At 71.7% G+C, this 11,829-nt stretch overlaps 4 protein-coding genes and 1 long non-coding RNA gene across 6 annotated transcripts; 2 read left to right on the top strand and 3 right to left on the bottom strand.

The window, feature by feature from the left end:
- Positions 1–713: 713 nt before the first annotated feature.
- LOC112960824 (B-lymphocyte antigen CD20-like) lies at positions 714–3,479 on the bottom strand. 2 transcript variants are annotated; one of them, XM_026055411.1, is made up of 6 exons: positions 3,296–3,479; positions 3,042–3,158; positions 2,905–2,961; positions 2,504–2,692; positions 1,532–1,606; positions 714–1,405 (listed from the first exon to the last, which is right to left on the bottom strand). In XM_026055411.1, exons 1-6 carry the CDS (start codon positions 3,377–3,379, stop codon positions 1,232–1,234), a joined length of 696 nt encoding a protein of 231 aa, XP_025911196.1. In that variant the 5' UTR covers positions 3,380–3,479; the 3' UTR covers positions 714–1,231. The 2 variants fall into 2 exon arrangements, with proteins under 2 accessions (XP_025911196.1, XP_025911197.1); XM_026055412.1 differs by having other exon boundaries at positions 714–1,393.
- Positions 3,480–4,366: 887 nt separating this feature from the next.
- On the bottom strand, positions 4,367–5,727 carry LOC112960825 (collagen alpha-1(I) chain-like). The gene is made up of 2 exons (XM_026055413.1): positions 4,703–5,727; positions 4,367–4,595 (listed from the first exon to the last, which is right to left on the bottom strand). Exons 1-2 carry the CDS (start codon positions 5,703–5,705, stop codon positions 4,390–4,392), a joined length of 1,209 nt encoding a protein of 402 aa, XP_025911198.1. The 5' UTR covers positions 5,706–5,727; the 3' UTR covers positions 4,367–4,389.
- A 1,232-nt stretch (positions 5,728–6,959) lies between these two features.
- GIF (gastric intrinsic factor) lies at positions 6,960–8,925 on the top strand. The gene is made up of 8 exons (XM_026055410.1): positions 6,960–7,044; positions 7,138–7,317; positions 7,397–7,540; positions 7,640–7,783; positions 7,861–8,045; positions 8,117–8,499; positions 8,598–8,716; positions 8,795–8,925. Exons 1-8 carry the CDS (start codon positions 6,990–6,992, stop codon positions 8,854–8,856), a joined length of 1,272 nt encoding a protein of 423 aa, XP_025911195.1. The 5' UTR covers positions 6,960–6,989; the 3' UTR covers positions 8,857–8,925.
- A 289-nt stretch (positions 8,926–9,214) lies between these two features.
- Positions 9,215–10,383, top strand: MRPL16 (mitochondrial ribosomal protein L16). The gene is made up of 3 exons (XM_026055428.1): positions 9,215–9,398; positions 9,520–9,668; positions 9,850–10,383. Exons 1-3 carry the CDS (start codon positions 9,215–9,217, stop codon positions 10,333–10,335), a joined length of 819 nt encoding a protein of 272 aa, XP_025911213.1. The 3' UTR covers positions 10,336–10,383.
- A 120-nt stretch (positions 10,384–10,503) lies between these two features.
- LOC112960815 lies at positions 10,504–11,650 on the bottom strand. Its single transcript, XR_003251861.1, has 3 exons — positions 11,539–11,650; positions 10,920–11,016; positions 10,504–10,721 (listed from the first exon to the last, which is right to left on the bottom strand). It is a non-coding gene; the product is annotated as an uncharacterized LOC112960815 (long non-coding RNA).
- Between the last annotated feature and the right edge of the window lie 179 nt (positions 11,651–11,829).

Genomic DNA, 11,829 nt, shown 5'->3' with positions numbered 1-11,829 from the left:
AAATAAATGGAGGCGAGGGAGCGAAGCACCGCGGCGAGTTCCTGGAAGAAGGATCCATCAAAGCCATTAGGCAGAGCAACGCGCCCTCCCCGAGGAGCTCGCTGCCCTCGGCGAGGCAGGGGGGAGGCTGCAGCCAGCGGCTCCGGCAGCTCCGCTCCTTCCCCAGCCCCGCAGGCAGGATGCGGGGCGGGGGGGGCACCGCGGCTTCCCCTCGCATCCTGCGGATTTTTGGGGGCTTTTTGGACAGGGGGAAGAGTCCAAATTTCACGGTCTTACAGCTTTAGTGGTCTCGCTACGTGGCACGCTCACGGGCCGCTTGCCGAGACCCYGCTCCTTGCCCCAGCACGGGTGAGCTGGAAAGGGGCTGCTGGGGCAAAGCTGCGGCAACGGGGGCCCAGGAAAGGTCTCTGCTCCCCGCGCGGGAGCCTGAGCAGGTCCTGCCCCTGCCGGGGCAGCACCCGAGCCTGCCCACCTCTCCCCCTTCAGCTCCTCTCCTCCTTATCTTATCAGGGCGCCGCAGCTTGAAGGGCAACGGGAGGGGTTGGGAACCAGCCAGGAGGAGCTCGGTGGCTCTACCGCACCGACCGAGCTCCCACCTCCCAGAGCTGCCCACCCCCCTGCCCGCCCGTGGGTCCCGAGCCCCAGCCCGACCAGCCCAGGGGAAGCGATTTCTTCGAGGGCATCGCCGCCCAGCCAGGCAAGGACACGTCCACTCAGGAGAGCACCACATTTTAAAGGGGGGAAAAAAAAAGGCAAAAAAAGGCATTTTCACACTCTCAGATGTTCAACATAGTTCACACAGAGCTAGAGATGGGATCAGGCTTGGAAAACTTACAGCCCAAGAGGAAAGCTACGCAAGTAGCGGGACTGGCATCAGGTGGGCAAGAGAGTTGCTACGTGCAGCATGATTGCGCTCCATCCTCTGGCTCACGAGCGYGTGGCACCTCCCTTCCCATCCACTGCCTCCCATCCTGGTGGCTTCTAGGACTTGGGATACGTCTGAGAAAGCCATGCGTTTCCAGGTCCCTTCTTTCCCCCTTGTCTCAGGTTTGCACCGCCTCGGTGAGGACGCTGGTGCAGAAGCGGGTGGCGGGCCACCGATGCCCGGCCGATCTGTCCTCGAGAGCCGGGAGGAGCCACGTTCACCCTCTTCAGATCCTGCAGGGATTGAGGCGAGCAGAAAGGGCTCGCCTGCATTCCAGCGTGCTCCCGAAAGAAAGCGCTGGAGAAATCAAACGCCCTGAGGCTCCAGGGGGAAGTTTCCTCTGGAGTACGGCGGTGGGAGCCCAGAGGGCAGCTGGGAGGGACTGGTCCCAGCCGCAGCCTGCGGCGGCCGAAGCTCCGGCAACGGGAAGGCCTGCTCCATCAGCTGATGGTCCAAGCTTCTGTCCTTCTGCAGAGAGAGCTAGGGGTGTGTTAGTCACCGCTGCCCGCGCCTCGCCGCGGGCCCAGTCGAAGGCCCACGCACCTGGCCCTCCCCTCTCCCGCTAGTGCCGCCTCTGGCTGCTGGGAGCCAAGCCAGCATCCTCACCAGGCTGTAGCTGAATGCGATGGAAGAGATGACCACCTCAAAAATAGTGAAGATCATCATCAGCACCAGCAAGCCCTGTGCRAAGAAGAGGGGAAGGAGACAGTCACAGAACAGCTGAGGTTGGCAGGGACCTTTAAAGACCRTCTAGTCCAACCCCCCTGCTCCARCAGGGARGCAYAGAGCACGTTGCCCAGGACCACGTCCAGACGGCTTTGGAATATCTCCAAGGAKGGAGACYCCACCACCTCTCTGGGCAACCTGTTCCAGTGCTCTGTCACCCTCACAGTGAAGAAGTTTTTCCTCATGTTCAGATGGAAGTGTCTGTGTTTCAGTTTGTGCCCGTTGCCTCGCGTCCTGTCGCTGGGCACCACTGAAAAGAGTCTGGTTCCATCCTCTCGACACCCTCCCTTCAGATACTTGTACACGTTGATAAGATCTCCTCTCAGCCTTCTCTTCTCCAAGCTAAACAGGCCCAGCTCTCTCAGCCTTTCCTCATAAGAGAGATGCTCCAGTCCCCTAATCATCTTTGTAGCCCTTCGCTGGACTTGCTCCAGTAGTGCCACATCCCTCTTGTACTGGGGAGCCCAGAACTGGACGCAGTACTCCAGATGGGGCCTCAGCAGGGCTGAGTAGAGGGGTAGGATCACCTCCCTCGACCTGCTGGCAACACTCTTCCTCATGCACCCCAGCAKACCATTGGCCTTCTTGGCCACAAGGGCACATTGCTGCCTCATGCTTAACTTGGTGTCCACCAGCACTCCCAGGTCCTTCTCSGCAGAGCTGCTTTCCAGCAGGTCAGCCCCCAACCTGTCCTGGCGCGTGGGGTTAAACAACCCCCCCTTGGGAGCCCAGATGCCACCAGCCCCACTCTCAGCGGAGACAACAGGGCACGGCACCACCAGCTCGGCCCCAGCGCCGTCTGCGCCCGCGCGCCGGCCCCCCTGCCCGTCCCGCCGGCCCCCGCCAGCTCACCAGCTCGTAGATCAGGAGCCTGCGGCAGTGCTCAGCCGGGACGCTGCTCCTCTCGCAGAGCGGGGACACGGCGAAGACGCCCCGGAGCGGGTGGCGGAAGGAAACCCGCAGCAGGTCCAGGGCCAGGAGCACGGCTCCCACCAGCGAGGCGAGGAAGCCGAGGCAGCTGGAGACGGCGCTGTAGGACACCTGGAGGGACGGAGGCAGGGTTAGCCGTGCCGGCATCAGCAGCTCGGCGACACTCAGCCCGACTCGGTCCACGCTCCGGCCCCACCACGCAGCTCTGACCTCTTCCCACCTCCAAGGGTCCCCAGAGAGGGGCCATTTGGGGAGGGGGAACAGCCGCTGCCCCGGGGGGCACTGGGGCAGGAGAAGACCGCCACCACCCCTCTCCCGCTCACCAGACGTCTCGAGGGGTTTGTAGCCGTGGAGGAGATGTAATAGCCGGCGACGACGTACTGGAAGGGAGAGAAGAACGGGCGCTCAGGTCCTGCCTGCCCGGTCCGGCCGGCGAAGCCCTCCCAGGCTCCCCGCTTACCAGCGCGGCCCCCCAGAGCGGGTACCAGTAGGCGATGCACAGCTCGCGGTCGCCGGAAGCGAAGAACAAGGTGCTGCCGAGCCCGAGGAGCACGAGCCCCGTGAAGACCTGCACCACCTGCGAGGAAGGGAACGTGCCCAGGGCGCGAGCGCCACCAGCACAGCCGCGAGCCCCCCCCCCGCTGCGGCGGAGGCGCCTTAGAGAAGGGGGACGCCCGAGGGACGGCGACCGATCCCCCCGCCGCCGCGACTTACCCCGAGCACCCAGCGGCCGGCCCACGCCGTGCGCCCAGCCTGGGCCAGCTGCGGGCAGCTCCCCGGGGCGACGGCGAGCGGCATCCGCGCTGCAATCGGGCTGGCTCGCCCTCCCCTCCACTCGGGAGCCCGGGAAAGCGGGGCCGGCACCGAGCCGCCGGGACCCGGAAAGGGGTCGGGAGCGAGTGCCAGGGTGGGGCGCGGAGGGAGATTCCCCCCCCCACCCCCCCCCCCGACCGGGGCTGCGGCTCACGTGTTTTCTGAGAAAAGCAGAAATGAAAGTCTTGCTTCCTAGAACGGCGCAAGCGGAGGAGCCTGGCAGCGGCAGCGGGGGGGTAACAAGCGGGTGCCCAGCCCGCACGGGAACTGCTCCCTCCTGCGCGGTGGAAGGGACCCGGCCAGCCCGGGGGACGCACGTGCCGCCAGCGCGCCCGAGCACGGCCACGCGCCGGAGCCCCCTCGTCCCGCGCGCGGAGAAACCCTACAAGCAGCACGGCGCTCGTCCCAGCACCGCGGCGGCGGCGCCGGCCGCTCGTGCGTCCTCGGAGTCTGCGGCAAGGAACGGATACGGGCCGTGGGAACCCACCGCCGTCGCCGAAGCCGGGCCGGGTGAAGCGGGTTCCCGAGAGCTGCTGCCGCCRCCGGGGCAGCTCCACCGCCCTCGGCCCTGCGGCGCTCCGCGCGTTATCCTGGTGCGGGGTTACGGAGCCGAGTGCTCCGGCCGGGAGGAAGCAAACAAGAGAAGTGAATAATTGAAGAGCAGCACGCGGAAAAACAGGGCCGGGCGACATTGCCCCGGAGGCAGCGCGGCGAGATGCCGATGCAACAAGGAGATGCATCGCACCGGCAGCGGAGCTGCGCTCGCGACGGGGGGTCCAAGCCCCCCGGAGAAGCGCGGGAGGAAAAAGGGGTTTACGGATAGGACCCAGGCTGGAGGCGTTCGGCCACGTGCCAAGACACCCGGGAGCACCCGTGCGAGGCGCCAGCCCCCTCCAGCTGCCCTGCAGCCCGCACCCCCAGCGCTCCCGCCACCCCTTCCCACGCCCAGCCACACACATCCTTCGTTCCACGGCTTTATTGCCGAAGCGGGAGGCTCACACCATGCCGGGGTTCCCGGGAGCGGCGTTCCTGGAGGCGGACGCGGTGGGCACCATGGCCATGCTGGGGGGCTCACGGGGGGCGCCCGCCCGGTGCCGGCGGCGCCTCGCGGAGCGGTAGCAGCCCAGCATGCCCACGGCGGCCAGGATGGAGCCCATGGCCACCATGGCCAGCGTGGGGCCGGGCGCCGGGAGAGCCGGCCCTGCGGGAGACGCGGCAGTGAGGGCGACGGGCGCTTCCCCCGGGTGCCCCCGCGCAGGGATGCTCGGGGCACCCCGCGGTGGGCACCGCGGGAGGGTGCTCACTCACCCGCGTCCCTCCTCTCCCCTCCGGCCACGGGCGCCGAGGGGCGGCGCGGCGGCGGCGTGCCCGGCTCCRGCGGCGATCCGGGGCGAGTGCCGGCTTCCCCCGGGAGCTCTGCGAGGGGAAGCCCGGTGGAGGCTGCAGCACGGACGCAGCATGGGAGGTCGGTGCCGTCCGCGGCACGGTCGTACGGGCAGGCTGTGCCGGACTCGCCGGCAGCCCCGGCCTTCGGGTGACAGTGGTGGCAGATCTGCGGGGACAGGCATGCTGCGGGACCGCCGCCGGGACCGGGAACGGCCCCCACGTGCCGCTCCCCCGGGGATGGCGCTGGCCCGAAGCCGCCTTGCRCTGGCACCAACCTGGCTGCCGGCGGCGCTTGGGAAGACGGAGGCGTCCAGCTGGAAGCGGTGCCGCCGCGGGGAGAGGGAGCGCCCCAGCCGCCCGTCCGCCGAGCGCCTGCGGGGACGCGGAGGCGGCGGGTGAGCCCGGCTCCGCGGGGACTCGGGCCGGCGGAGAGCGCAGCCGGAGCCCCGGCGCTCGGCCACTCACCGTCGCGCGCCTCCGGGGCGAAGCGCGGGCGTCTCGGCRCGGCGGAGCCCCAGGGCGTCCGGGCGGCCGGGAGGAGCTGGGGAGAGGCAGCGGGTGAGGGTCCCCGGCGGGTTCCCAGCTCCCYGGGAGCAACGCCACCCGCTCGAGAGCCCAAAAGCCCCCGCTGACGGCAGGGCCGGGGAGGCTGCAGCGGGCAGGACGGGCACGGCTGGACTCGGGGTCCTCCCGCTTGCCCGCATTTTGGCATCGCCAGCCYGGGCCGGGGCTCTGCCTTCCCGGCACCGCTCGCACCAGCGGCCCCGCTGCAAACAGCCGTGCCCGGGGCGGAGACCCGGCCACCCCCCCTCCGCCCCCCAAGCTCAGCCCCACGGGGCCGGCTCAGCCCCCTACCCAGGGCATCTGGCACCCAAGCGCCAGCTAGGAGAAGCAGGGCCAGCCACYGCCTCCCCAGAGCCTTCATCGCGAGCGAGGAGGAGGACGAGCAGCCCTGCCCCGCTTGCTTTAACACCTGGGGCCGTGGTCAGGTGGCCGCTGCTCTCCCAATGGGGGCCCCGGCTGCGCCCGCACCCAGCTGCGGCCCGTCCCGCCGAGCCCCGCTCCTCCCTGCGGGGAGACGTGGGGTGGGCGCAGGAGCGGCGTCTGCCTCCGGGCCCGGTGTGCCGCTGCCCCCCGCCCCGCGCCCGGCCCTGGAGGCAGCGCGCCCCATGCTAGGTCACCCGCTCCCTGGAGGGCAGGTCCTACCCGGACCTCACCCGGCTGAGGTGCTCTGGAGCCCCAGGCAAGGGCGGATGTTCCCACCTCCCCACGGTCCCCTCGGCCCTTGGCGATGCCTGGCCCCGAGCAACCTGGCCGGCTGCCCAGTTTCCATCCGCCGCCGGCACTGCCCCTTCCCTCGGGCAGGGCGKCACGCGCGCGCGCCGTGCTGATCCCCGCCGTGTCCTCCAAAGCGCTCGGTTCCCCAGGGCAGCCAAGAGCAGGACTGACTTGCCGCGAAGGTCCCTAAGGGAAAAGCATGTCAGCCGCCTCCTGACGCTTAGTAGGTTTCAGAGTGAACATGCTGGGGCAGCATAAAGCGCTTCCCTTCAGCTTCCCGGCCATCCTTTCAGGCGGGATTCCCCTTGTTAAAGTTTGCAGCTGAGCTTCAGGCCCAGCCGGGCGAGAGCAAACCAAAGCTGGGAGGTTTCTCCCCGCCCTGCCCACGTGCCGCCCGGCCACCCTCCAAGTGAGTGGCACCGTGGCCAAGGGCRACAAGGTCGGCATCAGCGCTGCCGTCTCCGTGCCACCCCGCTCCGTCTTCCCCACCGTGGCGGAGGCGGCCCGGAGGAGAAACCAACCCCCCCCGCCGGCACAGCACCAGCCCCAGCTTCTGTGCGTGGGGGGGGGCACTGGGCATACTGGACATACTGGGCAGGGTCTCCCCTGCCTGCTCCCRGCAGCGCAGAGCCGGTCCCGCGCCCCCGTGGCGGTGGGCAAAGCTCGAGGCCGCTTGCGGGGTCAGACTCCATCGCAAGGCGCTGGCCTACGCGGGAGCCGGGCGCTGCCCCAAAAAACGAGGGTGACGCACGGTGCCGTGTCGCCCCGGCCCCGCGAGCGCGCGGTGCTGCGTCTCCTTGGGGCACCCTTGAGCGGCCGCGGCAGGCACGTGGCTAAGCAGATAAGAGGGGGACGGGCACGGCCACCCTCGCAGAGGCGGCTCAGAGCAGGGAGGACGCCCGGAGAGGCCAGGACCCCCCCGGACGAGAGGATGCTCTGCGTGGCCCTCGGCGTCGTCGCCCTGCTGGGGCTGGCGGGCGGCTGCGGTGAGTGTCGGTCCTCGCCGGGGCGGCCCGGGGTTGGGGCGGGGGGGYTCTGCGGGCGACGTCCCGCCGCGTGTCCGACCCCGCTCCTTCCAGCTGCGCCGCACGACGCCGTCTCCCGGATGCTGCACCTCCTGGAGGGCTCCGCCGGCACCACCGAGCCGCCCAACCCCAGCGTCCTGCTGGCGCTGAACCTGGCCGGCGCCGGCGCCAACAGCCGCTGCAAACTGCTGCTCCAGCAGCTGCAGGAGACGGCGGTGGAGAGGGCCCCGAAGGGTAGGTGGGGGCCCCGGGGCGCCCGGCTGGGCCGCGTGCCCGGGGGCCCCGCACTGCCGGCTGCTCTCTGTCCCCGCAGACATGACGTCGGGGGAGCTGGCGCTGTACACGCTCGCCCTGCTCTCCTCCTGCCAGAGCCCCCGGCGGGTCCGGGCGCTGGGGCACACCGTCGACGTGCTCCGCCGGCTGCAGGAGAGGACGGACGAGGAGGTGGCCTACCTGGGTACGGCGCGGACGGGACGGCCGCGAGCCCCCCCCCCCCCCCCCCCCGGGGCACCGCGTCCCCCTCGCCGCTGGCTCACGGTGCCCGGCCGCTTCGCAGTGCTTGAGGGCGCCCCGCGGACCACGTTTTACCAGCTCAGCCTGGACGTCCTGGCGCTGTGCCTGGAGGGGACGGGCAGCTACGAGGTGGCCGCCGTCATGCTGGCCAAGGAGGTGCTGAGCCCCGGGAGCRGGCTCTCCGTGGGTGAGCGACTCCCCCGGCCCCGCAGCCGCCTCCGCCCGCCGGCTGTGCCGCGGCCGGCTGACGCCGGGGCCTTGCAGACACCCGCGCCGTGGCGGCGCTGGCGCTGACGTGCGCCCACGGCCGGCTGGCGGCGGAGGGCCTCGGCGAGCTGCGGGAGCTGCTGCGCGACGCGGTGGCGCGGGTGGCCAACGCCTTCCTGGACCAGCAGGAGCAGGGGGACGGCATCATCGGGAACATCTACAGCACAGGGCTGGCCCTGCAGGTAGGGGGGAGCCGGCGGCGCCGGGGGCGGCGCGGCCGCCCGGGGCCCCCTCACGCTCGTGCCCTCCGCAGGCGCTCACCGCCACGGCGGCGTTTTACGCCCCCCGGGAGTGGGACTGTGCCCAGGCCTTCTCCGCGGTGCTCCGCCACCACCTGCAGCAGCCCATGGCCGTCGCCCAGGCGTTGCCCGCCCTGCTGGGCCGCACGTACCTGGACGCCGCCGGCCTGGACTGCGGCGCGTCGCGGCACCCGGCGCACGGGGGCACGGCCGGGGCTCACCAAGGTAGGCCGTCCGCCACGGCGCCCCTGGCCCCCCGCATCACGGTGTACTACTCCGTCGTGAACCATCTGAGGGGAGCCCACTTCAGCTACAGCACCCGGGTGCGGGTGCCGGCCGGCTCGGTGCTGCTGGCCGTGCTGCGGGCGGCCCAGGAGCAGGACCCCGCTCACTTCAGGTGAGGCCCCGCGGCCGGGGAGGGGGCGGACGGCGGCGGCGGCGGCGGCTGGGGGGGCCCCGCCAAGCCGCCTGCCCTCCGGTGCCTCTCGGCGGCAGCTTCCAGACCGAGGCGACATCCTGGGGCGCCATGGTGGTCTCCATCCACGGGCTGGCCGCCAGCACCGCCGACAAGACCTACTGGCGGCTGCTCAGCGGCGGTGACGCGCTGGAGCAAGGTGGGGGGCCGGGGCCGGGGCGGGGGCCGGGGCGGCGGGGGCCGCAGTGCCGCGGGCTCACGCCGCGCCCTCGCCCAGGCGTCGACACCTACAAGCCGCGGGACGGGGAGCACATCCAGGCCGTCTTCAGCACCTACTGAGGCGCCGAGGGACCCGCCGCCGCCGCCGCCGCCACCTCCGCCACGCGCAATAAACAGTTCTTGCATGCAGCCCTGTCTGTCTCATTGCCGCCCCCGGGACGGGACGGGACGGGACGGGATGGGACGGGACTGGGGGAGGCGGTTGGTGCCTGGCCGCCTTTGCGGGCCTGCTGGGCCGGGCGTGGGGGGGACACGCCGCCCCACGGGAGGCCCCGGGGGGTGCGACGTGCCCTCGCCCGGGCCGGAACCAACCTGCCGCGGCCCCGCGCCCCGCCGGGCACCCCAGGCGGGAGCGCTGCCCCCCCTCCCCGTCGGCCGGAAGTGTTTCCCCCCGGACGGGTTAAGGGGAAGGCCCAAGATGGCGACGCCCGGCGGCGAGTTCCGGCCTGGCGGGGGGGGGGGGGGGGGGGGGGCTCGGGCGCCTGGGTGCAGCGAGGGGCCCTGCCCCTCTCTGAGCCGCCTCCTGCCCCCTCCAGGTCCCGGTAGCACCGTGGTCCCCCGGGCCGGCCTCAAGAAGTACGTGCTGCCGCCGGACTACAGCGGTAAGTGGGGCGACCCCCCCCCCCCGTCACGGCCTGGTCCTTCCGCCGCCGCACGGCGCGGCCCGGGGAGCCGAGGGCCGGCGGGGCCTGCCGTGACCTCCGCGCGCCTGCCCCCTGCCAGATGTGGTCCTGCCGGAGAAGCCCAAGCTGAAGTTCATGGAGAAGGTCCCGGCGGTGCCCAAAGTGCGGCGGGAGCCCCGGAGGCTGCGCGACATCCGCGGCCCCTCCAGGGAGGCCACCGAGTTCACCCAGGGGCAGTACGGCATCCTGGTGAGCGGGGCGGGAACCGCGGGCCCCTCCGCGGGCAGCAAGAAGGAGCGGGCGTGGGGGGGGGGGGCACAGCCCAAGGCGGGTCACGGGGCCGCCCGGGGTGGCTGCACCCACCTGGGAGCAGCCGAGCCGGTTGCTTCGGTCCCTGACACGTTTTGGTCCCCCCCCTCCCCCCCCGCAGGCCTTGGGGGGCGGCTATCTCCACTGGGGCCACTTTGAGATGATGCGCCTGACCATCGGCCGCTGCATGGACCCCAAGACCATGTTTGCCGTGTGGCGCGTGCCGGCCCCCTCCAAGCCCGTCACCCGGAAGAGCCTGGGCCACCGCATGGGGGGCGGCAAAGGGCCCATCGACCACTACGTGACGGCGGTGAAGAGCGGGCGCCTGCTCGTCGAGGTGGGCGGGCGCTGCGAGTTTGGGGAGGTGAAGGCCTTCCTCACCCAGGTGGCCAGGAAGCTGCCCTTCCCCGCGGCCGCCGTCAGTCGCGACACCCTGCAGCGCATGCGGGAGGAGGAGGAGGAGAAGAGGCTCCACAACCAGAACCCCTGGACCTTCGAGCGCATCGTCACGGCCAACATGCTGGGGATGCGCAAGTACCTCAGCCCCTACGACCTGAAGTTCAAGGGACGCTACTGGGGCAAGTTCTTCCTGAAGCACCGGGTGTAACGCGCAGGCGGAGGCCGGGCCGCCTGAATAAACCTCCCCCGCCCCATCGCTTCTCGTGCCCGCTGCYGCGTCGCGCGGAGACCCCGGGCTTGGAACAGGAGGCCAGGAGCGTCCCGGCATCGACCCGTGACCGGGGGCCGCCGCTGCGGCTGGACTCAGCCCCTCTGAGCAGCGTCGTGGCTGATGGCTTTATTGAGGAGAAGGGCTCTGGCGTGGGCGGCCGCCGCCGAGCGAGGCGGGAGGGCGCTCCCCTCCGGCCGCTCTCCGGGACGCAGAGGCGGGGACCGCCGCGGGGTGTCCCACGACTCCGCCGGACGAGGGAGGGCCTGCGGCGGCAGGGGCCTCCCCGCGGGTGGGATCAGCCGGGCAGGAGCAGGAAAGGCCATCTGCAACCCCGGGGGGGGGGAGGAGGAGGAGGAAGAGGGGCCGCTGAGGAAGGAGATGCAGCTCCTCCCTGTCCCCCTCCTCCCCGACGCGCTGGGACCAATCCTGCCAGCCCGAGCCGCGCTGAGGCCCAGCCGGGAGAGGCCCCAGGTGGGTTCGGGGGGCCCCGGCCGCCGCCGTGCCCCGAGGCGCCCGGTCACCTGGAGGGCAGAGAGGGGCTCAGGCGAAGATGCTGCCGATGCTGGCGGCCAGGACGATGGCGAGGACGATGCAGCAGATCATGATCAGGATCTTCTTCTACTTGGCGAGAGAGGCGAGGGGGGGCCGTGAGGCTGGGACGTGGTGCCGCCGCGCCGGGGAGCTGGGGGCGGCCGGGGGCGCTTCTGGGAGGGAGGAGGCAGACGGGGCCGGGGGGAGCAGAGAAGGGTCCCGCGGCGCCCGGGGGGGGGGGTCCCGCGGGGCACCGCTGCTGCTGGCGCCGGCGGGAGGGACTGCAGCAGGGGAAGGGGGACGTGCAGCTCCAGTGGGGACCTTTGGACATGCCCCTGGCCCAGCACCCGCCGTGGGTGCCTGCCTGCCCCCCGCCACTTACTGACGGCCTCGGGGGCTTCTTCAGCCCCACGGCGAGGCCGATGATGAGGGCAGCTGTGCCCAGCAAGCCTGCCCCCACCCCTGCCAAAAGCAGCATCTTCTGGAGAGGGCTGGGGGGAGCTGGGGGGGACACAGGGCCCAGTGACAGCGGAAATGGGTGCCACGGGGGACAGCCCTGTTGGGGGGGGGGGACGGGACACCACGGCGGGGGCGCCGGGCCCTGCTCACCCTCCTGGCCTCGCTTTGGTACTTCACGGCTTTTTTGGTGTCGGCCACGGCCCGCTCCACGAAGCCCACGGACTGGTCCATGTTGCTCTCGATGCGGTCGATCATGGCTCCCTAGCGGGGCGGCGGGGGGGGGGAGAGGGGTGCTGAGCGCCCCGCGCCGCAGCGCTCACCCTCCCCCGGTGCGCGCGGCCAGTGCTCGCGTGGCGGGGGGGGGGCGTGCACAGGTCCCCGTGCGCAGGCCCCACGCCGTCCCAGGCCCCGCGTGGCCCCCCCGCACGCGTGCCCGGGGTG

The sequence above is a fragment of the Apteryx rowi genome, unplaced genomic scaffold, assembly GCF_003343035.1.
Source record: "Apteryx rowi isolate R43461 unplaced genomic scaffold, aptRow1 scaffold_997, whole genome shotgun sequence".
NCBI lineage: Eukaryota > Metazoa > Chordata > Aves > Apterygiformes > Apterygidae > Apteryx > Apteryx rowi.
This window is presented reverse-complemented; position numbering and strand designations above follow the sequence as displayed.

Bases quoted from the DNA above. Each gene is read 5' to 3' on its own strand.
- LOC112960824 (XM_026055411.1), bottom strand. From the start codon at position 3,379: ATGCCGCTCGCCGTCGCCCCGGGGAGCTGCCCGCAGCTGGCCCAGGCT. The intron at 2,962-3,041 runs GTAAGCGGGGAG...TCTCCCTTCCAG, and splicing joins CGCTCTGGGGGGCCGCGCTG to TACGTCGTCGCCGGCTATTA. The intron at 2,693-2,904 runs GTGAGCGGGAGA...CCGTCCCTCCAG, and splicing joins CAAACCCCTCGAGACGTCTG to GTGTCCTACAGCGCCGTCTC.
- MRPL16 (XM_026055428.1), top strand. From the start codon at position 9,215: ATGGCGACGCCCGGCGGCGAGTTCCGGCCTGGCGGGGGGGGGGGGGGG. The intron at 9,399-9,519 runs GTAAGTGGGGCG...GCCCCCTGCCAG, and splicing joins GCTGCCGCCGGACTACAGCG to ATGTGGTCCTGCCGGAGAAG. The intron at 9,669-9,849 runs GTGAGCGGGGCG...CCCCCCCCGCAG, and splicing joins AGGGGCAGTACGGCATCCTG to GCCTTGGGGGGCGGCTATCT.